Source organism: Balaenoptera musculus, chromosome 21, assembly GCF_009873245.2.
Source record: "Balaenoptera musculus isolate JJ_BM4_2016_0621 chromosome 21, mBalMus1.pri.v3, whole genome shotgun sequence".
Classification (NCBI taxonomy): domain Eukaryota; kingdom Metazoa; phylum Chordata; class Mammalia; order Artiodactyla; family Balaenopteridae; genus Balaenoptera; species Balaenoptera musculus.
In genome coordinates this window covers 34647616-34672587 of record NC_045805.1, presented here as the reverse complement: position 1 = coordinate 34672587, position 24972 = coordinate 34647616, and the positions used below count along the sequence as shown (strand labels likewise).

The 24972-nt window shown below is 43.9% G+C and overlaps 1 protein-coding gene across 4 annotated transcripts in view; it reads left to right on the top strand.

Annotated features, from left to right (window-relative positions):
• PSD3 (pleckstrin and Sec7 domain containing 3) overlaps positions 1-19732 on the top strand; it is a 550392-nt gene extending 530660 nt beyond the window's left edge. For all 4 annotated transcript variants that reach the window (XM_036838889.1, XM_036838891.1, XM_036838890.1 and 1 more), the window contains one exon: positions 14531-19732. In XM_036838889.1, the coding sequence (XP_036694784.1) occupies positions 14531-14749 (219 nt within the window). In that variant the 3' untranslated portion in view covers positions 14750-19732. The remainder of the gene's footprint in view (positions 1-14530) is intronic.
• The last annotated feature ends 5240 nt before the right edge of the window (positions 19733-24972 follow it).

The following is a 24972-nucleotide window of genomic DNA, read 5'->3' as shown; positions in this document are numbered from 1 at the left end:
ATCACCGTCTTTCTCCCTAGCGAGGGGAGAGTCTCAGTCTCAGTAACAGAGCCTAGCCTGGAATCCAGCACCGTCTCCTTTATAGAACGCATCACAGAGGTGATCCCCGGTCTGGATCTGAGAAGCTAAGATGTGGCAGATTCATAGAATTCTTGGGGAAGTTTAGGAATTTTCTTTTTCTAGTAGAAGACTAAGCGTTAGAGTCTAGAGACCCAGGTTCAGCAGCTGCCCAGGCATACAAGTCCAGTTAACTACAGAGACAGGAGTCTTGCTTTGCCGTTTGGAGTTGCATCTCGTGTGACACGATGAGCGAGGGCTGCAGAGCTCTGGATTTTCATCTGTAAAAGATGACGCATGCTTCTGAAGGGAGAAGCTTAGCAACAGGATCCTTTGAATCACATTTTAAACAGATGATTGAGAAGCAGAACAAACAGCCAGTCACGGGACCCGCAGTGACTCTGTCCCTAAATCCCTCCTTACGCCTGAAATGTCTGCTCTGAGGAGGGTCGTTGCTTTGGGTGAATGCACTGTCTGCCAGAAAAGGGCAAATACTTGCAGTTATAAAATAGTAAAATTAGGAAAAGGGATGGACTGGAAGTTAGGAGGCCACTTTAGTCTCATCCTTGGTGTGTTTGGTACCAGTTATCCTTGCTGGACCTCAGTTTCTGGCTGTGGAGGTGAGATGGGATTGGGTGAACTAACCTATAAGGTCACCTCCAACTCTGTATTTTTGATGCAAGATACATACTAACAGCAAATAGTTTATTAGATTAACTCACTCTCACAATGGTCCCTAAAAGTGTTGTTAAACGTAAAACAAGAATAGTTCAATTTGGGGCTATCAGGGGATCTGGACCAGCTCTGTCCAATAGAGATATAGTACAAACCACATATATAATTTTAAATTTTCTAGTAGCTACACTTAAAAATAAAAGGAAACTGGTAGAATTAATTGTAATAAGATGTTTCAACTTAACACAATATGTCCAAAATATTATCATTTCCACGTGTAATCACTATAAAATATTAAGATATTTGACGCTTTTTTCTTCCTAAGTCTTCAAACTTTAGTATACCTTTACACTTAGGGCACATCTCGGTGTAAGGTGGCCACATTGCACGTGCTCAGGAACCGCCTGAGGCAGTGGCTCCTGTGCTGCTCAGTCCCCCCAAAAGCCAGCCAGGACTGGGAGGCCTGGTCACAAGTGGGCTGCAGGTTACACGCATAATGGAAGAGGTGCAGCTCTTGTGCACCGTAGGACTCTACAGTAGTTTGCAGACGGTGTCTTTTCTGTCTAGCTGCTGTGCTGTGCCTGTTGTTTACTGTTTTGATTGTTACTTCTGGGTGGGGATTCAGTAAAGAGGAGGCCCACCTGGTGTGAGCGCTGTCACCGCAGTGACTTGTGAGAAGGAAGTGCCCCTTCAGTCTCCCCCACAAAGCTATTCTCATGCAAATAGTGTGAGCGGCCTCCTTCGCAATTGCCTTGGACCTTTTGGTAAGGGACCCTCCCGTCCGTTGGTTTGCTGACTGCTGGTACTGTCTGCCCTTTCCTGTGCTAACTCTGTTTTTTCATTTTTACCCAGAATACTTTATCTCTGTCTAACTACTTTAGGTTTCTTCCTACGACTTTCCATAAGAATCTGTGTGCTTTTGATGTAAGAGTTCTAAAAACTTGTGTGCTTGAGCCGCTGCTCTGAGATGCAGAGGCTTTTTGGAGGGAGCAGGCTACTGCAGTTGTTTAGGCGCATCTAGTTCTGAATTACTCAGTAGACTTATAGTGAAAACTGAAAATGTTTTCAGAAATGTTCTTCTGGAAATACTAGGGGAAAACCATATGCAAAAATCCTATGTTTGTACAAGCCTTCTCAGTACAGCCCTCACCGGAAGGCTGGAAGCAGTTCGCCCAGTCAGGGGCTTGTCGCAGGAGCACCTGTCTGCCTGGACAGCTCCTGGAGGTGTGGCTCGTGTGCACGAGGGACACGTCGGGGCCTCTCACCGGAGGTTTCCTCCTGACCAGGTCTGGCCTGTGGCCAGTTTGTGGACAGAGTCAACCACAGCTGGTTTCCCATGTGCCTTGCCCTCCCCGGACCAGCACTGTGTCTTCATCCATGTGTCATGCTTCCCTCCTTAGAGAGTCCTGGGAAGTTTATAGCTGCCCCTCATTCTGCCACTTGTGGAGCCTGAGACTGGAGGGCGCGAGGGACTTGCTGAGGCCTGGTCGCTCAGTGTTCTGATTCCACGGGGTGAAGATACTTTACCAAGACAGGCTCAGAATTGGACACAGAACTGGTGAGACGGAAGAGAGATGTTTGAACTGGGCCTGCAGAAGGCGCAAAAGTGCTTTGAGCTCAAAAGCAATCAATGTATCTTAGGCATGAAGTGTCCTGGGAAGTCAGTGGGGAAGGTAGTTTACCTTCAAAGCTTCCTCAAATCCTACTTTAAAAATTTCCTAGAAAGACTGACCTGTCCCCTTATGACAGGCATTGGCGTTTTGGGACCTGTGCACGTGACAGGCCAGCTGCCACAAAGAGTCGCGGGAGCGTGCTTCTGAGAGAAAGCGTGTGCGACTTTAGGGAATCCCAGTACAGCCAGAAGCACAAACTAAATATAAACCAAGGATTAAAAGTGTGGCCTGTATAAGAATGTTGTCATAACAAACTAAAACTTTGTTTTAGATGTGAGTTCCCTAAGGAAAAACTTAGTGAGAGACAGACTTCTATCCCATAGGAGTTAAATTTAGCCTCTTATCCAGATAAATAGTGTTTCTCTAGCTCAGGTTACTTGTCTTGGGTATGTAGAAACTTGACTTCACATCTCTGTGTTTCAAGGGACAAATTTTTTTTCCATTAAACTTTTTAATCCCATTGATCCAGAGTTAATTTTCTTTTTCCAGTTAATTTTACACTCAGCTATTGTCAAAACCTTCATGCAAGGGCCACGCTGGGCAGGGCCCCCAGAGCCAGGAGCCTGGTGCATGGCAGGTCTGCAGGACTGACCCATGGCTGGGTGGGAACTGGACAATTCTTGAGTTTTCCACCTAGAAAACAAACTGTGTTCTATTTTCTAAGTGAGCTTTGTGGACTTTTAAATTGAGAATTTCGAGTTTAATTTCTAAGAAGAGAAAAAAAATCTGGGTACTAATACAGACTGGGTTTATAGAAAGGGTTTCGAGAGCTGGAGAAACAAAGTGTGAAGAGTGAGAAAGGCAGCAGCGTTTTAAAAATTAGCTCTCAGAATTGGGAAAGCTCTCCTTGACACCCAAGTCCTGTTCTTCTCCACAAAGGCTGCGATGTTGCAAAGGGAAAAGCACTGCAGGGGATCTGCCTGCCTGGGCCTGGCAGCGGGGGGCCCTGGGAGGGACAAGCACGACAGGGGTGGCCATTGAGCCCTCGCTGCTCTCTGAAGGGCCTGTGGGAGCTCTAGGGGCAGAGACCAGACGCCTTCGGAGCATCAGACCAGGACCACAGGATGGAGACAAAGACACGCTCAAAACGCTTTCTACAGACCCAGTGCTTTTTGTCCGTATTAGAGTTTTTTGACCTCTTCTGCTTATGTTATTGTTAGAAGTAAGCTTTTTATTTTAGTTTTGTTTTTAATTGAAGTCACAAAGTTCATTTAGAGAGCAGTCGAGCCAAAAGGTAGACTGAAATAAAACAAAAGAATTCACACTGCCTCAGATTTTCCCAGAAAGCCACGAATACAAACTATATAACCTAAAAATGTGTGTATTTGCTATATTTTGGCAGTGGGTTACCATTACATGCAGAAGCCTGATAGGGGAATGGCATAGGGAAAAAACGTTAAAATTTTCTTTTAAAAATGTAAGTGCTAGCATAGCTTTCAGATAAGAACTTATAGAAAGCTCTGTTTTTAATGTATTGCTTTCTTAAGTTAGCAGGTAGCGGAGGGTGAGCCAGCCGGTCAAGGAGAAAGTCTGCAAGTTAATTCTGCATCGTCCTATAGAATGCAGAGTGGAGATGAGCAGTTTCTTCCAGAGCTCCTTGTTTTGTTGGCTTGTTTTAATTGTTTTGGTTTCTTTGTTTTCCAGTGTAGAGATCTAGGAGCAAAAAGTGTTTTGCTATGTACATGACATTATTGGTGTTATTCTCCTTTCATTTTAAGCTGGCCTTTTTACCCTTCCTGCCTGAGAAGGGGAAATGTCAGGAGGAAATGTATTCAGGACTTGATTGCTGGTGCAGTGAGGTCTAAGGCAAATGGCAACCCTAAGTTAGAATTGCCGTTGCAGTTTTCTTTTCATTTAGGCTGTTACTATTGTATTCATGTATCAGAGGTCAAAAGGAGATAGTGTTATATTAAATGAAATGAAAAATGGTATGCAGAGCTCAAGAGAAAAGAAACTGCTCGATCAGATGTGGATCTTATTAAACTTCTTTTCAAATAATAACAATACTCAGGATTTTTTTTTTTTTAGCACTTAACATTCAACCTAAGCCACGGCTTACTTGGCCTTGGATACCGTATTGTTTTGTTCCTCCCTAGTAAGCATTGCTGCTAGTGAAAGGGATATTTTTCCTACATGTTTGAGAAGTATTCTTACAGGTGATTAAAGACCAACTTAATAAATTAACGTTGCAAAAAAATGTAGTAAGGAGGTTACAGAGTGAAGAAACAACTTGATTTTAGGAGAAAAAGAAGCCATTAAGCATTTGAATTGTCTTTGGCTCTTGGTGGTCACAGAAGGTTTTATGGAAAGCACAAATCTTACGAAGGAAGTTAAGGGAGAGAGCTTGCTGAATGGACAAAGCCACAAAAGCAGTGTTCAGATGCTTCTCTGCAGAGAGTAGCCACTGAGCTTGGATTTGGTAAAATCCCATCTCAATTTTCTGATAGTGGGATCAGCTCACACATTTATACCGCTATGAATCTATTCATACTGTCGGAGAATCTCTGAGCAAGGAAGCTGAGCATACAGCTCTGAAATTTTTAAGAATTGATCTGAGAATGAATCCACAGAGACTACGACAAAACCTTTAATAACGGGGCTTCCCTGGTGGCACAGTGGTTAAGAATCCGCCTGCCAATGCAAGGGACACGGGTTCGAGCCCTGGTCCAGGAAGATCCCACACGCCACGGAGCAACTAAGCCTGTGCGCTACAACTGCTGAGCCTGTGCTCTAGGGCCTGCAAGCCACAACTACTGAGCCCGTGTGCCACAGCTACTGAAGCCCGTGCGCCTAGAGCCCATGCTCCGCAACAAGAGGAGCCACCGCAATGAGAAGCCCGCGCACCGCAATGAAGAGTAGCCCCCGCTCACCACAGCTAGAGAAAGCCCATACATAGCAACAAAGACCCAACACAGCCAGAAATAAATAAATTAAATAAATAAATTTTTTAAAAAGGGAACAACTGTGAAAATGATTAAAAAAAAAAAAAAAAAGACCTTTAATAACGTGACCAAAGACAGTAACTGTCCCCAAAGCACATCGCATTCTCAGGCTCCCTCTGTCCTTCCTAATGAAAGTACACCCTGGAAGGGCCACGTAATGAAAACTAGCAAGGATTTAGGAAAGTGAATCAATGCCATAGTTAGTGGCCACCTGCCCCCAAGACTGCTCTTTTCACTGTCACATTGCTTCCCACAGACTTGCGTTCTGCAGCCCATCTTATCTTTAACGTGCCCGATCTGGAGCGATGTTCATGCTTGCACAGTGGTTACTTTGTGGCATGAATTATATTAATTAAAACATTCATGGTTTTTTGTTGTTTCTTCTTCCATTTTTACTATCTGCTTATGAACATTATGGTCAGAGCAAAAGTGTAAAACCTCCATATTGTTATTATTTACTTGTTTAGTGTCAACAGCAGGTTCCCTCCCATATTAATATTGATGAGGTTGCTACTCTGCCCCACGGAGCTTAGAATCTTAGGTGAGTGTTGACGTATTTACCCAAGGGTAAATGTGATCCTGGTGCATTACATATAAGTCAGTGCAAGAGTCATCAGGCAAAGGAATTCACGTATAAATGACCATTGACAAACTCTTATCTTTTTTTTTTTTTTAACATCTTTATTGGAGTATAATTGCTTTACAATGGTGTGTTAGTTTCTGCTTTATAACAAAGTGAATCAGTTATACATATACATATGTTCCCATATCTCTTCCCTCTTGCATCTCCCTCCCTCCCACCCTCCCTATCCCACCCCTCTAGGTGGTCACAAAGCACCGAGCTGATCTCCCTGTGCTATGCGGCTGCTTCCCACTAGCTATCTATTTTACATTTGGTAGTGTATATATGTCCATGCCACTCTCTCACTTTGTCACATCTTACCCTTCCCCCTCCCCATATCCTCAAAGCCATCCTCTAGTAGGTCTGTGTCTTTATTCCCGTCTTGCCCCTAGGTTCTTCATGACCTTTTTTTTTTTTTTCCTTAGATTCCATATATATGTGTTAGCATACTGTATTTTTAATGGATGCTTTCGTTAGAAGGTAAATTTAGAGGCTGCCCTTCATGTCAGAATGAGATCTAGTCACTAACAAATGAAGAACCACCACACCCCACACTCCAAAAGTCCAGTTTTTCACTTTTTTTTTTAAAGCTCTAAGTGGGTAATAAAATTTGGTCTTCATGTACTACTACATAAGAGACGCTCAGAAAATATGTCTCTGTTTTATGAACCTCCAAAGTATGATATAAACTACTTTTCTTTCTCTGTAGAGAGAGAGCCCCAGTCTTAAGTACGCAGCCTCAGCGCACTCTGCAGGGTTTGCGTGGGTGGCGTCTTGACAGCCGTGGTCTGGATGTGAGGGGCATAGACAAGTCTTTGCTGAGTGGTGCCACTCAGGGTCAGACCTTAGCACTTTTGTAGAAAACATGGGAATGGGGAACACTGGAGGTGAAAGAGCATCCCCTAGAGGCTACTGACAGGGGCTCATCAGGCATCTACCTCTGCATCTATATCTGTCGTTTTATTTTTCTAGAATTTGCCACATTGAGAGTTCAAAATATGTTTTCTATTAGATATGAGAAATTTATTTTCTCATTTGTTCCTTCTTTCCATTTATACACTCATCAAATGTTTACTTAGTGTGTACTCTGTGTTCTCTGTGCTGGGGATATATTAACAAACAAAAGCCAAGTCCTTGCCCCCGCCCCCATGTGATTGCATTCTAGGGTTGGCAGGGGGAAGATAGACAAGATTGTTTCATGAGCAAACTCTAAGGCTCATGGTGAGAATGCTAAGGAGAAAAATAATGCAGTGACCAGCGCGAAGAGCAGGTGTGGCAGTTTTAGGTCTGGATGACCAGGGAAGGCCTCTGCATAAAGGAGACATTTGGGTGAAGACCGAAAGGGGTGACAGAGGCCAGGGAATATGCCCTGTGGGTTCCTGGGGCCATGCTTCTTGGGCAGAGAGAGCAGCAGGTACTAGAGGTCTGGAGCAGGAGTGTGTCTGCTGTGTTCAAGGACAGCCAGGAGGCAGGGTGACTGGCACACAGCGTGCCCGGGGGGAGCAGGAAGACACCAGACTGGGGGGCGGGAGGCGGCACTGATGGGGGTTTCCTAGGCCAGGGTAAGGATTTGGGGTTTGGAAGGGTTTTTAAGGATGAGAAGCCATTGGAGCATTTTGAGCAGATGACACTTACAGTTTAGCCCATGACTCTCTTTCTAGAAGAGTATGCGTGGGGGCAGAGAGGGAACAGGGGCACCGGAGAGCCAGCCGTCGCATTTCTCCAGGCAGAGGGTGACGGTGCTTGGTCCAGACAGGAAGTGGTGGCAGCAGAGAGAAGTGGTGTGCTTCTGAATTTACTCTGAAGATAGAGGGACAGATGGATGTGGGATATGGGAGAAAGAAGAATCAAGGAGCAAAGTTTTTATTGTCAAATTTCCTTCCTCAGGATTTTAGAAGTATCTCCAGGCTGCTCCCTAGTAAATACTAGTATACTAACTAATCATTACCCAGATCCAGAAACTGCTATAGGACAATTTGTTGGCTAACCCTTACAATCTTGATATCCTACGTGTTGTAGGCTTATAGGGGAGGACCAAGAGAACTGTACTCTAGCACCCATGGCGAGCAAGCAACTGGTATAAAACTATTAATGGAAATAATAAAATAGTCAATGGATTTAATACTTATTATGTGACCACAGTATGGCTTAGAGTGGAATAACATCCATCAATAATTTGTTGAATATTCAGAGAAAACCCAACAAAACTACGTTACACCAAAGCCTATTAATTAAGCATATCTTTTCCTAAATAAAATTATGACAGGAAGTGCACGTACAGCTCAATTGAGATACTGTTTTTTATTGAAGTACAGTTGATGTTGCATTAGTTTCTGGTGTACAGCAATGTAATTCAGTTATAAATATATATATATTCTCTTTCATATTCTTTTCCATTATGGTTTACTATAGGATATTGAATATAGTTCCCTGTGCTATGCAGTAGGTCCTTGTTGTTTATCTATTTTATATACAGTAGTTATATATAATATTTGCTAATCCCAAACTCCTAATGTATCCCCTCCCCCTTTCCCCTTTGGTAACCATAAGTTTGTTCTCTGTGTCTGTCAGTCTGCTTCTGTTTTGTAAATAAATTCATTTGTATCATATTTTAGATCCCACATATAAATGATATCATATAATGGCACTATTTCATTCTTTTGTATGGCTGAGTAATATTGCAGTGTGTGTGTGTGTGTGTGTGTGTGTGTGTGTGTACCCCACATCTTCTTTATCCTTTCTGTTGATGGACACTTAGGTTGCTTCCATGTTTTGGCTATTGTAAATAGTGCTGCAGTGAACATTGTGGTACATGTCTCTTTTTGAATTATGGTTTTCTCTGGGTATATGCCTGGTAGTGGGATTGCTGGGTCATATGGTAATTCTATTTTTAATTTTTTAAGGAACTGTCATACTGTTTTCTATAGTGGTTGCACCAATTTACATTCTCACCAACAGTGTAGGAGGGTTCCCTTTTCTCCACACCCTCTCCAGCATTTATTATTTGTAGACTTTCTGATGATGGCCATTCTGACCGATGTGGGGTGGTACCTCATGGTAGTTTCAATTTGCATTTCTCTAATAATTAGCGAGGTTGGGCATATTTTCACGTGCCTCTTGGCCATCTGTCTGTCTTCTTTGGAGAAATGTCTATTTAGGTCTTCTGCCCATTTTTTGATTGAGTTGTTTTTTTTTTTATTATTGAGTTTTATGAACTGTTTGTCTATTTTGGAAATTAAGCCCTTGTCAGTCAATTGGGATGTTGTTTTTATGAGTAAGTCCAAGCTGAGTGTTGACCGTTTTATTAGTCTGCAAATAATAGAAAACTTGACTACGTTTTTAAACAGTATAAACATTCTTTATCTCACCCAAGAAAACTCGAAGTAGATGGTCACTGGCTGCTTGAGAGTTGCCACCAAAGATGTATGATCTTTCTAAATTTCTGATTTGCTATCCTTAGCACATTGGCTTTTTTGTTTTCATGCTTATCGTTTCATGGTTTCAAAGTGCCTGCCGTAGCTCCGAACATTTCATCTCCCAACTTTTTTCAGAGCACCAATAACTGCTTCCATAGAAGTACCCTAGTCAGCTCTCCGTACATGTCACTGGCCAGGTCTAGGTCAGAGGGCTGCAAGGTTGACTGGCAAGGGGATGAGGGTTATCCCGTCTGGGTTAGACCACGATTCCTGTCCTGGGGTTAGGCTAGAACATGACACCCTCAGTGAAAAGCACAACTCCGTTAGCTGCAAGAGGAGGCTGCTAGGGAAGCAGCAAACAGTGTTTGCTGCTCTGTCCTCTACCAGCTTCTTTGGCTGAGATTGGCCATTGGAACATGACTCTTAGGTTTTCAGTCTCTGAACTGGCACATCAGGTTAAAAAGTGATCGAGAAGTACACTTCCTGCTGCTGCTCTGCTTTTCCCTAAACACCAGCTCTAACCTAAAAAAAATTTTAGGATTGGTCTTAGAAAAAAGAGACATGTCTTCTCTAAAAGGAAAAAAGGAAATAAACCCTCCCAAAGATGCCACATGGTTGCATTGTTAGGAAGAAGTCTGACTTTCCCACCCCAGCGGGAAGAAGCCAGGAGAGGTCTTGGAGAAGGATTTTGAGGGCAGTGCTCCACTCCTCGGGCTGCATTCAGAGCCGCCTGTCTTTGCTCAGAGGCAATCTTTTTTTGGCCCCAAAGCCTCTGGATAGAGATTTACAAATTTGGTGCGTCTGTAATCCCGGAAGAATGTAGATCGCAGTCCTTCCAGTAGTCCTGAAGAGTCCTGAGATGAAAGATAAGCTTTCCTAAAATATTTTACAGAGGAATTTGGCTTGGCCACAGAGAATGGTAGAAAGCAAAGCTGTATTACTGGGTTTAGTAGCCTCTGTCCCTGTAAGCCCTTTTAACTCAGAAATAGAGCACAGCCATTGGAAGTTCCTAAACAAACCCACATTGTTTTTTTCCTTATTTCTCTCAACATCTGAGCAGTCCTGGTTGCCAGCCCCCTTTCACCCTTTGCTTTGCTTTGTCTTTTCTTCTCATCTGATGATTCATGTACTGCCACTCCTCTGTACTCTGCCTTTTGTTTGTTGATTGACACACTGATGTAATTTATGGGAGCAACAGCTTTGCAGCTGGAGCTGTAAAATGAGTGGATGAAATTGCTTTTCTTTATGCATTTTTTTGGTGAATTTTCCCAATAATGTCAGTTTCTTCAAAAGCTAGTAGAAAATGGCCTAGTCACCTTTTCTCCTTTTGTCCCCTTTCAAGTCATCTCAAAAAATTGTCCTTCATATCCCTTTTATTGTATAAATGCCCTAGTTTTATGAAATAGTATGCCTCACATTGATTTTCTGAATGTATTTTTAAACTGTCTTTAGATCATTTTACTAAACCTTATTCATATTAAAATGCAGTTCTTTCCTGCATTTTAATCTTGCCACCAAGGCAGTTTACAGACAGATTAAGTCTCTAAATTCCTAGAATGAATATGACTTTAGATTTCACTGATGCATAGACCACTGTGTAATACTGATGACATATTTTTTTATTAGCATATGCCCTTATTAAACCCTTATGTATTGATAGCTTTCTGAGAAAAGATTAGTATTTTATTCCTTTGTTACTTCTTTACTAAAATTGGAATGTGTATCAATTAGTGATGCTTTCATCTGCAATGAACAGTACCTGAGGCACATGAAATGGTGCTCAACATCGCTAATCATCAGGGAAATGCAAATCGAAACCACAGTGAGATATCACCTCACACCTGTCAGAATGGCTATCATCAAAAAGAACACAAATAACAAATGTTGGCGAGACTGTGGAGAAAAGGGAGCCCCCCTACAGTGTTGGTGGGATTGTAAATTGGTGCAGCCACCGGGGAGGGATAAATTAGGAGTTTGGGTTTAACAGATACACACTACTATATATAAAATAGATAAACAACAAGGACCTACTTACTGTATAATAGCACAGGGAACTATATCCAATAGCTTGCAATAACCTATAAAAGAATATATATATTCTTTTTCAGATTTATATAAAACTGAATCACTTTGCTATACACCTGAAACTAACACAACATTGTAAGTCAACTCTACTTCAGTTAAAAATAAAATTGGTGCAGCCACTGTGGAAGACAGTATGGCAGTCCCTCAAAAAACTAAAAACAGAACTACCGTGTGATCAGCAATTCCCCTTCTGTGTATATATCCAAAGAAAATGAAGACACTAATTCAAAAAGATAATGCACCCAATGTTTATAGCAGTATTATTTACCATTGCCAAGATATGGAAGCAGCGTAAGTGTCCACCAACAGATGAATGGATAAAGAAGATGTGGTATATATACAATTGAATACCACTCAGTCATAAAAAAGAATGAAATCTTACCATGTGTGACAACATGAATGGACCTAGAGGGTGTTATGTTTCATGAAATAAGTCAGAGAAAGACAAATACAATATGACTTCACTTATACGTGTAATCTATTAAAAACAAAACAGATGAACAAACATAATAACAGAAACAGAGTCATAGATACAGAGAACAAAGAGGTGGTTGCCAGAGGGGAGAGGTATAGGGTGAGGAGAGAAATAGGTGAGGGAGATTAAGAGACACAGACTTCCAGTTGCAAAATAAATGAGTCAAGGGTATGGGGAATATAGCCAATAACTATGTGATATCTTTGAGTGGTGACAGTTGGTAACTAGACTTATCATGGTGATCATTTTGAAATGTATAGAAATGTTGAATCACTATGTTGTGTAATAGGAACTAACATAGTGCTGTAGGGCAATTATACATCAAAAAGAAACAAACGAATAAACAGACTCACAGAAAAAGAGAATAGAATTCTGGCTGCCAGTTGGGAGGGGGAAATTGGATGAAGGCAGTCAAAAGGTACAAACGGCCAGTTATAAGATAAATAAGTACTAGGGGTGTAATGAAACACATGATAAATATAATTAGCACTGCTGTATGTTATATATGAAAGTCATTAGGAAAGTAAATCCTGAGTTCTCATCACAAGGAAAAAAAATTTTTTCGATTTCTTTAGTTTTGTATCTATATGAAATGATGGATGTTCACTAAACTTTTTGTGATCATTCTTTCATGATGTATATAAATCAAATCACTGTGCTGTATACCTTAAACTTATACAGTGCTGTGTGTCAATTATATCTCAAAAGAAACTAGAAGAAAAAAATGTGGCAGAAAAAACCATTACCTGATTAACAGTGGCTTAACCCCAAAGGGTATTTATTATTCATACTAAACAAGACAGTCAGAGGTAGTAAGGACTTTGAGAGTTGGATCCAGCTCATTGTGTCATCAAGAACCCGGGCTCTTTCTGCCTTTCCATTTCCCCTCAGGCCTAGCAGGTTGTCCTTTTGCCTTCATGCCTGCTGCCTCATGTCACAGGGTTACAGCTTTAGGAATCACATCCATGTCAAGGAAGGAATAAGAGTGAGGGGCTGGCACCAGTGGCTTCTCCTCTCAAGCCTGCGCCTTTCATCAGAAAGCAAAATCGCTTTCGCAGAAGCCCCCCAGGAGAGTTCTCCTTATATCTCAGTGGCCAAAATATCACACAGCCCATCTTAGCTGCAAGAGTGTCTGGGAAAGTAAGTATTTGGTTTTATCAACAGTGGGAGGGACATAGGAGAAGAGCGGAGTTGAAAATGGCTTTTGATGACCAAACCTACAGAGTCTCTCAGAGCTGTCATCCTAAAATACACATCCCTGCATATATTTTCATACCCAGGAAGGAAATGCAGCTTAAGAGTGTGGGTTCTAGAGTCCAAATCCCAGCTTCACTTCTTTACTATCTTGGACTTATCTCTGCCTCTATTTCCTTTACTGTAAAACAGGGATAATAACGTACCAATTGTATATGATTCTTGTGTTAATGCCCTCAAGTTAGCCTGTGGGCACCCTGTAATGTAATCATTGTCAACCAAAGCTTGGCACCTCAACATGGCTACTGACCAAACCCAGAGCAAGCTTAATGACTAGCAGCTTTTCCTTACTTTTGAACAAAACAACTTGAAAGAGTAGCTTCAAGTAGCTTCAGCTTCATAATTATTAACTTAAAACAGATATATAAAATCTCAATTTGACCAGAAAAATCCCTAAAAGACTTAGAGTTATAAAAGACTTTGCTGCCTTTGTTGGGACAATTTATAACTGAGCTGTTCTTTTGCTTAGAAAGAAAATACTTTAGGCCTGCTACAGATCCTTCATGTGTGGAAGCAGTATGATGAGAGACTTATTTTGACTAGAATCTATCAAATCGAGAATCTGAGACCCTTCTGTAATTTGTACTATGTACACAATAGCTCTATATAGTGACTCAGATACAAACTTAAGAAAAGAAAAGCAGCACCAATAAAGGTTAGAGAAAAAAATCTCTGCAGTGTTCTTCTCAATTATTCTTAGAAAAAGATACCCAGAGACAAGAAAATCAAGGAGCCGTTTAAAACATAGTAGACACTCAATGAACAGTTGATGAAAAAAATTGTGTAGAATGAAGAACAGCATCAGGAAATAATTTGAAGCTTTGCAAGAAACCATAGTACTCTGAGAAGCTGGTAATCCTAGCAGAAAAGCCATAGCAGGAAACCCAGAGCAGCTTGTAGGAAGTGTTAGTGGGCCCGTAGGAGACAGGAGTATAGGTTCACCACCAACTGCTTCCTCAAGTTGGGAGTAAAGAACCGCACCCCAGCCAGGTTCAGGGGAGGCCTCGGCCACGGCCTTGTGGGGCGGCCCCAGTGGCTGCAGGCCTGAGCCTGAGAGCCATCTGGTCCCCAAAACCAGAGGCCTCAGCTCTTCCAACTCACACTTTCTTGTGCTGAGTGTTCAGGAAGCAGGCTTCCTCCATCTCATAGCCATTCCTGCAGAATGCAGAACAAAGGAGAACTGAGGTTCTATCTTTATCTCTTACCGAATCGATGAACCATCAGTCAGCCTCCTGAGCTGCCAGCCCTGCCCTTCGGGAAGTGAGCTCGCGGGCGCCTTGCGCCGTGTGCCTGTGACAGTGTACTGACCCCTCTTCTCTGACTCCCCGCAGAAAACCCGCTATGAGATGTATGTCCGCCTTCTGAAAGAGGGGGGCCTGGAGCTGCTGAGTAGCAGCGGTGGAGGGGGCGCCGCGGGCCTGAAGAAGTCGCACTCCAGCCCCTCGCTGAACCCAGATGCATCTCCGGTCACCGCCAAGGTCAAGAGAAACGTGTCGGAGAGGAAAGACCACCGACCTGAAACTCCAAGCATTAAGCAAAAAGTCACTTAGAATCCATCTGCGGCCAGGAAGTGCTGGTCGTGGAGCAAAATAGAGTTTTTCAAGATCTTTCTGGTGAATCCGTGAATATATTTAAAAAAAAGTCTGTGACTAAATGGTGCATTAGTAACCTTTCCTATTGTATATTTTTGTTAGTTTCTGTACAGATTGTCTCTTTGCTCTTGATTTCTTTGCTTTGATGATTTCTGCTACCTGATAACTAATGCACCTTTTGTGAGGGGAGGGGATCATGATTTCAGATCGGATTATGTATCGCTTCTCCCTCAGGGTTCTCTCATTTGCACTCTGCTCAGTTGTTTTGTGTGTTCTCAAATCAGCTGTTACACTTTTTTTTAAAGGTTAAAGATTTAATCCATTGTGAAACACTTAACTGGACAAACTTTGTAGTTTAGAAAATTCTAGCCGGAGCTAATATAAGCCTTTTCATGTGAAATCTTGCCCAGTCACAGAGGTGGAATCCAGCGCTCGCGCTCGCAGAAGTTCAGTTAAGAGTTACAGTCACGGGAGGTGCCACTCCCCTGTGAGGCCTCACGCATCCGAGCGCTTAGTGTTGAGTCCGGCCCTGCTGGTGGGGGTAGAGGCGGGCAAGGACCTCAGGACTGGGGAATTTAAGAAGCACATTAGCTCGCTTGAAGTGTAGATTCCATTTCAGCCAAGCAAGGAAGGAGGAAGTGGCGTCTTTTGAAGGCGGAGGCAAGGTGGCCCCAAGTTCATTTTGTTTTCTAAAGGATAGTGGCAGCAATGGACTCGGGGGCTGCAGCAACGAGCTGTGTTTTTGATCTGCAGGAAATTGTTACCTCACTCCCGCAGGGTCTAGACAAGGAATCCAGAGCCGTCTGTGGTGGATACCCTGCCATCCGGGAATTAGGTTCTTTTATATATATAGGCATGGTGTTGTCTCCTGGTTGTAAGAATTTGGGGTCTTCCTAACAAAATAATATCAAAATGGAGCCCCTTTCATTCTTTCCTTAACAAAGCAAAATAAGGAAGGAAAAAGTTGTTTTTCCCTATAGTTGTTTGGCAATAGAATGTTGATTCTTTACAATAAATCTGAAAGGAATAAAATCTGAAGGAATTATGGCTGGAAAACTGAGGAATCTCCTGGTGACAAACACAGAGTCCCTTAGTCTGTTCTTGTCTCTGTCTCTGTGAAGCCGCTTCACCCTGCTGCACTGAACTGTCCCCTAAAATAAATCCTTGATTCTCAATCATTTCTTTGTATCTGCTCAGAGCAGTCATAAGCTTATTCCAGGGACAGTCCCTTTGAAATTCAGGGTGATAAACGGAACATTCTCTTACTGAGGAGGAGAAAGGAGTGAAAATTGAGCCCACTGTGAGTTAGAACTTTCTGACTTTGGAACCTGAAAACTTTGTGATCCTTAAACCTAGAATCTCCACAAGTGCAGAGCGAATGGAATTACTCTGAACGCTCTTTTCTCTCCCCCAGAGATTTGCTCTTTTCTGCTCGGTTTACTAGGTAAGGTGCTGTGTGGCCAGAGGCTCAGGGACCCTGCGTGGATAGCATGGCTCTGGGGAATTAGAGAAAACCTGCTCCTGAACCATGCTACTTTCTAGTGGTATTTTGTTCTGATGCACCAGCATTTATACAGGACTATTTATGAACATGCACTTCCTTCAGCTGTAGAAATGCCCATATTTGCTGGTGCCCAGAAAAGAGAAACCCCTCCCTAAGGTTGTAGCTGCTTGCTTTGTGGTGTTTCTGCCACACATTTGAAAAACTCCCTCTAACCCTCTATCTTGTTTATTAGGTAAAGGCAGTGACTAAATTTGTTTCAAGACCTAGAAACAAACAGGGTAGTTACCAACATGGCCCATGTACCTGATTCTTTCTTTGTAGCTTCTGACTGAATCCAAGGTTTCCACAAGGGAATAGTGTTTCTTCCTAGAATCTGAATCATCAGTGTGTGTGCTTTCTGCCTAGATCTTCATCCTAAGCAGAGGGGAGAGAGGTACCTAGACCATATCATCTCTGAGCTTCAATAACTAAAGAAAAATCAACATCCCTGACTGGCTTGAATGTGTGTGCTCCCAGTATGTGTGTGTCTGTGTATGTCGAATGTCTCCGTGTGTGTCACTTAGAGTCTGTACCAGACATGGAATGGTACCTTGCTGCAGTGTTTAGACACTCGAGCAGCTCTGAAATGCCCGGTCAGCCTCAGCACCACGACGGCATTGTGCTCACTGTGTGACTCACTAATGTTCTCTCCAAGAACGTCTGGATATGCTAACAGAGAGACAGATGAGAAGGGCACTTTTGAAGCTGTGGTATATACTGTGTTCCCATAGTTTATCTTGAAAAACAACTGCAAAGGTTACTTTGTGAGCCAGGATCCCAGACTGCCGTTGTTAGGGGATGGGCTGAGAACACCTCCCCCTGAGGCCTCTGGACTGTCTGGTGCCAGTGCCCCTCGCAGGCCAAGAGCTTATCCTGTAGGAGACAAGGCGCCTCCTGTGACAGGATCCTGAGAGCCTTGCCCATAGCCAACCAGGGTCTCCTTTGTGATCATTTCTTCCCCGTGGGGTCTAGTCAGGAGACATGACTGAAGACCTTCCCCTTCACAGTTCCTCCACGCCTGCCACCCAGTTCACGGTACAGGGGAGCCCCCTCCTTCCCTTCTGAAGGTACTGCCCCCCATCCCTCACCCATCCCTCAGTACCGGGAGCCTTGCGATCTCTCTCCATCTAATAAGTTATTATTCCTCTTCGCAGAAATAGACCTAATATTAATTTTTAGTATAGAAGATCTTGAGAGTCATCAAAATACCTTGGTGACAGTCTTGTTGCCGAATTGTCCATAGAAGCAGCCGTGTGCGGAACCGAAGTGTCTCAGGGTGAGTTCCCCCACCTCACATGTTGACATTTACAGGGAGGGGTCAGGAATTCCTTGTTAGCAATCGAAACCTAATTACTAGCATGCAAGAGTCCTTATTTTATTGCCAGCCATAGACATTATTTGAAGTTTGCCTTTTACAGACATTTGCTGACTCTTAGTAATGCCTGATTAAACCAAGCAACACTTCTGCACATTTTAATTGCCTCGTGTGGAGAGTCGTCTGGGGGACTGCAGTCCTGGACCGTGTGAACCTTTTCTGTTGCTCTTGCGTAAAGAGGATGGAGAGCACCTGTGCAGGACCGTCTGTGCTTCTGCGGCTGTGATCCTTATTCCAAAGATGAGTGTTTCCTGGTCAGAAGTGACGTGAGGGAGTTAATTCTGGGAGAGAAAAATTGGCTGGCTCTCCAAGGCCAATCTAGGGTTGGTCTCTTGTGTTCGTGTTTCACCCTGTGGCCAAAGCACAGAACCCCTGAGGCTGGAGAGGGGTTTACATACCCAGCAGGGAAGGAGCCTCCTGCCTGCCCGGCCTGTTGTCCTTCCAGCACAGAAAGAGCCGGGGAAGACATTCTTAGGTAGGGCAGGGCTTGCTTTGGCCTCGAGCTGCACCTCTTCTCTGCCTTTATCCCTAATCATAGACAATTGGAAGAAAATTGACCTTAAAGAAGTTTCTCCATTGTCTTACTTTGAACACTTTCTTGGGTATAGATAGTGGTCACTGGAATTTGATTCTTTGGCACTTTTCCTTGTAGTCACCCGTTAAGCTTTTTTAAGGCCAAGTTCACAGGGCATTCTCAGCCTTGTGGTCCAAAGCTCTGTAGTGTAGCTCTTGTGGACCGGGCCACGGGTTCAGCAGGTCGGGAGCCACCTTCCTTAGCTGCAACAATGGACAACCTCCTGATCCCTTCACTTTTCAATTGTCAGGAGTTTTGCGATTGTAAGATTAACGCTGTTAAACAGGAATCAAAGAGGCTCCCAGGACTTGTTCACAGGAGAGCCTGGTTAATGCCTAGTGTGACTTGGGCTTAACTAGCACCTGCTTCTCTCGCAGAGCGTCTGAGTTACTCTGACAGAAGATCGGCTTTTGTAAGGAGCTGAGCCTCGGGGCCTTCCTGGTTCCAAAGCTTTCTGGCTGTCTCTTCTCCCAGGCCAACTGCCCGCCCCGGGCAACAGGTGTCTCCATTGGCCTTGGACATCTTATAGTACCAAGTCACCCAGAGGACTTCAGAGACCAGTAGCTCACACAGAATAACCCAACAGTGATGAAAGGTGCTTTGTCACCGCTTCTGCTCTCTTTTCAGTGTCTCACTCTCAAAAGGAGGACCAAGGTCCAAAGCCATTGCCATTTTCCTTTTGTGCCCAGAGTACCCAAAGCCCGAGCGGGCAGCCTCTGCCTAGGACAGTGAGTGGCCAGTGCCTGCAGAGAGAATGTCTTCAGAGAGAGAGTGCCAGTAAAGATGTGAATCTGCATGACAGTCTGTGGACTTGACTGCAACAGCAAGAAAATATCGCAAGTTAAGTAGTTGTATATACAGTAGGTTTTCTTAGGTCTCTTTGGCTCATCCTTTGTAATTTATGTGTGTATCTGTAGTGTTGCAGGCTTTTGGAGAATATTGATAGTATGTCAGGCATCAAAGAGTATGCCTTCTGTCACCTGCCAGTGTCGTAGTTGTGGGTATTTATAGTTGTATGTATCTATATGTATCAACGTGTAGATTGTACATCAGTATACGGTATATGTACATCAAATTTATTTTTGTCCTTAACCAGTGTGATATGAAAAGCAAGTAAAAACCTCATAGGACTGAATATATAATGCTGTTTTTGAGAGTCTATACAGTGGTACTGTTTTATTAAACTTAAATTCAAATGATATTTTGATGAATTTTTTTAATGATAAGATTTTATGCTAGAAAGTTTCGTCTGTGAGCTTTGAATCACCAGAGCAAAAATGGCTCTGAACTAACTTTGTTAAACTATTTCAGTGTCCTGTGTACAATACCCGGGGTGGGGCTGTAGCTCATTATAATTTGAAATATACAGAAAGAAAGGGAAAAAAAAAAAAAACACAGGCAACCTGTGCAGTCTTAGCAACTTCAGTATTAAGAGCACTTAAACATAAAGTCAAACTGACAATTTGGGGCTTATTACAAAATGTGATGCTTTAAAGCACACGTTCTTTATTGTTGTAATTAGTCCAGAAAAATAGAGCTTTCAGAAGAATTAGCTAAGTGCCCAGCGTATCATTTATGTACCTGTGTCTGTTTTACAGCAGCTCAAACCACCCTCCTAGCACTGCGTCCTCATCCTCTTCACCTTAAAGAACTATCGCCAGCCCTGCAGTAGATCAGGGCTTCCGGAGATCTGGGACTGCCCTCCAGGCCTGCGGTTGCACAAATTAGCATCTAGACACAGGTAAAAGAATTTTAGGACAGGCTATGGGGCCAGGTTAAAACTTTAGTATTTTTATACTTAAGTCTCTTTTCCGGCCTCTCCCCAAAGAAGAGCCACTGGCCTTAGTTGTCTGAGCTTACTGCCTATCTTACAGTATATAAGTATTAGATAACTAGAGATTAAAACTTTATTAGCCAGCATGTTGGTATATTTAAAGCAAAACTGAGTGTGTGTGAGTGAGTGGTTGAGCGCAGTGTATTCGTCTACGCACACTGCCTGTCGTTCCTCGTGTCCAGTGTAGAGGGTGGGAGTCGTGGGCTGGGAGGCTCAGCTCCGGCTCCAGGCTGCAGTAGCGGTGGTGGTTACCCTTGCGTTTTTTTAATTAACTCTGCAGTCTCAAACCGTTTTTGCCAGTGTATCCTATTTCCTCATCTGTTTTCGACCGCGCCGTGAGCTGGCTCTGTGGCTGCGCAGCAGGGTCTCTGTTCCACGAGAGTGTGTTTCCTTCTAAGAACCATAGTGATTTGCAAAAGCGTCCATTTGACTCAGAAATCATATACAAAAGGAGTAGCAAAATTTAAAAGTTTCACTTTGGAGCTTAATCATTTGAAATGTTTGGACTTTTAATATAAAGCCAAGTAACCATTTGGCGTGGATAATAACATCTCCTCTGCGGAGAGTATGCATGCACATTGATTTTTAATGCCATTAGGTCCCTTTCTTAAGCTGCAGGAACAAGAGTCAAAGTGGGGGTGTGGGGAGTGTGGGAGCCGCTTGCCTTCCGCTGAGGAAGACGTGCTGTGGCCTGTCCTCCGCTCCGAGAGATCTGGCGCACGTGCAGCCTGGGCAGTATGTACATGCACTTGCACACGTGTACACAGCGAGTGTCCTAAGTGACATAAACTTGAGACACAGAGCACCCGAGTGGTCCGAGAGGTGTGGACCGAGGTGACAGCGGCCCGCAGGCCCCTCCCGGGCGGGCGGGAGCTGGAGCCCCGCATCTGACCTTGAGACGCTGTGCAGGGAGGCGGGTGGCTGGCAGTTGGGGGACACTCATCTCCTGTCTGGTGGACCTTCGCTCCCCGGCGTCCCGCAGTGGCTGGCGTGGCCATCGTCCCCAGTGGCGCTGCTGCTCGCTCTCTAGTTGGTTCCTTTGAGAAGGGAGTACGGGGAAGGGGGGGGGCACAGCCCGCCCCCCCGCCAGCCTCCCCTCTGAGCTGGTGGTGAGGCTGGAAAGGGGAGGAGCCTGGCCACGATGGGTTTCCCTTCGCAGGGTGGAGGCTCAGCTTTCACGAATAGTGCTATAAAAATAAGCACCTTATTGTCAATTCCTGAAAATGCTGGTTACTAGGGAGAATTTTGGAGTTCCCCTTACCGTTTCCCCGAGCGCCCCCCGGGGAGCCCCAGGCACAAGTTCAGTTCAGGACCCACTGTGGGCCTGGGCTCCCGCTGGGACGCCACCTCAGAGGCCAGCATCCACCTCTCTGCAAAGAGGGGCTCCTCCCAGCCTCCCTCCTCCTGGGCTCCTAGGAGCCCAGGGTTGGTCCATGTGCGCCTTCCCTGGCTGCAGGGATCCAGCTGTCCTCATGGGCTGACCCTGCTGAGGGTGACCGAGTCACTGCAGTGACGCTTGACAAAGGTATTAAACAATTCTCTGACTGAAGCCAAGACCGTATATGTTGCCTTTGCAAGAAACAAGATGGCAGGTTGAACTGTAACCGGGGATGGACGATCTCTTTGCCTTTGCACCGGATTTCTGGAAATGGATAAGGTTTCGCTTCCGCGGAAGCGTTAAGGGACGCAGCCCTTTGCTGCGCGGTTCTCCCCAGGCCCCATGAGCCCTGCTGGGCAGAGGCCTCGGTGCCTCCCTGCATTCCTTCTCCCTCCCCCCCACCCCCACTGGCTTCGGAGCCTGTTTCTAGAGCAGAAGTTGACGCAGTGGAGAGCTGGAACCGCAGCCTTGATTGCTGTAGGGCAGGCAGAGGTTTGTATCCTTTAATATAAAACGAGCTTTGAACTTTTCCAACCTATTAACTGGGTTATGTTTACTGGGGTTCAAACTAATTGGCAGAGTGGGTCAGTCCCTTACCTTCAGAGCTTTCTCCACCAGTCACTTCAGTTCCATTGTAGTCCCGGTGCCATACGTCCCTGAAGTCGTGAAAGTAATTAGTGATAAGATAGCAGCCTACTCCTTTTCAGTGGCCAGACTGGCAGCACTGGCCGACTTGGGTGAGCCCGTGGCACCGACTCCTTAGGAAACCTGTTCCTCCTCGCCCACCAGGCTCGAGAAATGCTGTCTCCTAGAGGATCACGGGATTTATGGTGGTCATCTTTTGAATGGAACAGTAATTTATGTGGATATTGTTAAAGTGTTTAAAGAATATTTTGAAAATTAAGTTTACATTTTACGATCGCTTTATTTTTTATTAAAATGGTTGTATATAAATATTACCCTATCTCACCGTTGTTGAAGGAAAGCTAAGCGTGCAGACCAGTGAGTCACCTGATGTGTATAGAAGCTGTGATGTATAGAGTACGTTTCTCTACTGTGTAAATGCTCATGAATATAACTGTTCCTGTGTTTTTATAAGTTGGGGATAATTTGTTGTTTTACAGCAACAAAATTTATTGCATTTAAATGGTTTTTATGTAATAGAAATCATGCAAAATAGTGAAGGGTTTAAAATATGTATATGATATATGTAAATGTACAAACTTTAGAAAGAAATAAATCCAACAAATTTCAGTCATTTTGGGGAATGTTCTTATTTGCTTATTTATTAAGCAGCTAGTTTGAACCCCAATTAATTAACAACTAACACAACACAGTACATAACCCCCCTCGCATAAAAAGCCAACCACAAGCCCCACAGTGAGAGTTGGCTGGGGAGGTGAGAAAGTCACATTGTCAACCCTGCCTCCCTCCGCTGGGCTCTGTGAACGTGTGTGTGCGAAGCCTGCTGCTGCCTTCAGCAGGGGCTCTGAGGGGGGAAGGATGAAGCTTTTTGAAGTAATTTCAAGGATCTACACGTGTCCCACTCCAGCCTTCTCACCAAGGCAGAGGGGCCGAGGGGTGATTGTCGCCCTAACGTGCAATGCTCACCCCTGCTCTGTGGAGCCTCGTGTGTGCATGTGGGTTCTCTTCACCTAACTTGATGCCCAAAATAACATCTGTTAACTTGGAAAATGAGAAAAATGAAATTCCACCCCAATCACTTAACTTCTGCATACTGGAGATATTGGAGACCAAAACCCTGAGGAGTGACTCCCACAGGGATGGATGGCTGGGGGGCAGGGGAGGGCCTGGGCTGCCACCAAAATTCCTCAAATGTGAATCCCCTTATACAAATACTGAATCATGTCACACACATGGAAGTAATATATCATATGTCAGTTACACCTTGATATAAAAAATCCCTCAAATGTGAATCCCCTTATACAAATACTGAATCATGTCACACACATGGAAGTAATATATCATATGTCAGTTACACCTTGATTTTAAAAACCCCTCAAATGTGAATCCCCTTATACAAATACTGAATCATGTCGCACACATGGAAGTAATATGTCATGTCAGTTACACCTCGATTTTTAAAATCCCTCAAATGTGAATCCCCTTATACAAATACTGAATCATGTCGCACACCTGGAAGTAATATGTCATATGTCAGTTACACCTCCATTTTAAAAATCCCTCAATTGTGAATCCCCTTATACAAATACTGAATCATGTCACACACATGAAAGTAATATGTCATATGTCAGTTATACCTCGATTTTAGAAATTCAAAAACAAAACAAGCCATGAATCCTCACTGCCCAGTTGTCTGTTCTCTGGAGCTAGGAGTCTTGTGTATCTTGTCATATTGTTTGTTGCACAGTTAATAATACTAGAACGAAAGGAACTAAAGAGATCATTTTTGAAAGATGAACATTCATGAGAGGAAACTAAAACACAGAGAAAATTAATATACTATAATGAAAAAAGTAACAAGTCTAAAATCATCTTGTCTCTAGACTAAGTCCCTTGCATACACTGTGGGATTTTCCGGTGAGACTGCTGAGTCACTGTCAGCTTTTATGAGAGGCTGTCAGCAGCAGGAAATACCTCTCTCCTGTTAGAGAAGAGTGTGAATTCTGCATGCAGTGCACAGTCAGCTTGACTTGAACTCTGGTCGTGGCTTTAGCGTGAGTGATAAGGAAGCAGCGGTTCCTGGAAGCCAACATGGTTTCCCAAGAACAAACCATTTCAGACACATTCATTTCGAATTCTGTAAGATTAGGTAGATTAGAAAAATGCAGTAGGCAGAATATCTGAGCCATATCAAAGAATTTAACAGGGTCTTTAATGAAATATGTCTGGGCAAAATGGAGAAGTCTGATCTGGACGTTAGTACAGCTGGTGAGTGTCACCACTTGAACGGTGCTAATTAAAGGCACACGTCCACCTGGGCGATCCTGCTGCGAAGCTTGCCTTTTGGCCCCATCTGTTGAACATTTTAATTAATAACTTGACTAAAGCTACAAAAGGCGAGTTTATTAAAAATGTGTATGTCATAAAGCTGGGAGAGAATGATTACACTAAATGACAGAATCAGGATTCGAAAAAACTCTCATCAAGCAGGGAAATGGTGCAGATTAACAATGTAAACTGTAAGAGTGAAGATCTTACACTTCAGTTATTAAAAGAACAATTATCAAGGCCAAGGTAGGCCCTGGTGTTGCCTAGTGTAGCAAACACCTGGAAAAGAAAGGCTGCGGCCTCCATCCCAGCAAGCTGGGCGCCAGCGCCCAGGGTCCCGGGCACCCTGTGTGAGGACACTGCGGTTCCTAAGACGCTGCCCTCCACCAGGGAGACGGCGCCTGCAGAACTTGCCCCGAAGCGTGGGATGCGAACACAGCAGAGGGCGTAAAAGCAGCAGCCAGGATGGCAGAAATAAGAACAGTGACGTGCAAGGAGAACCGG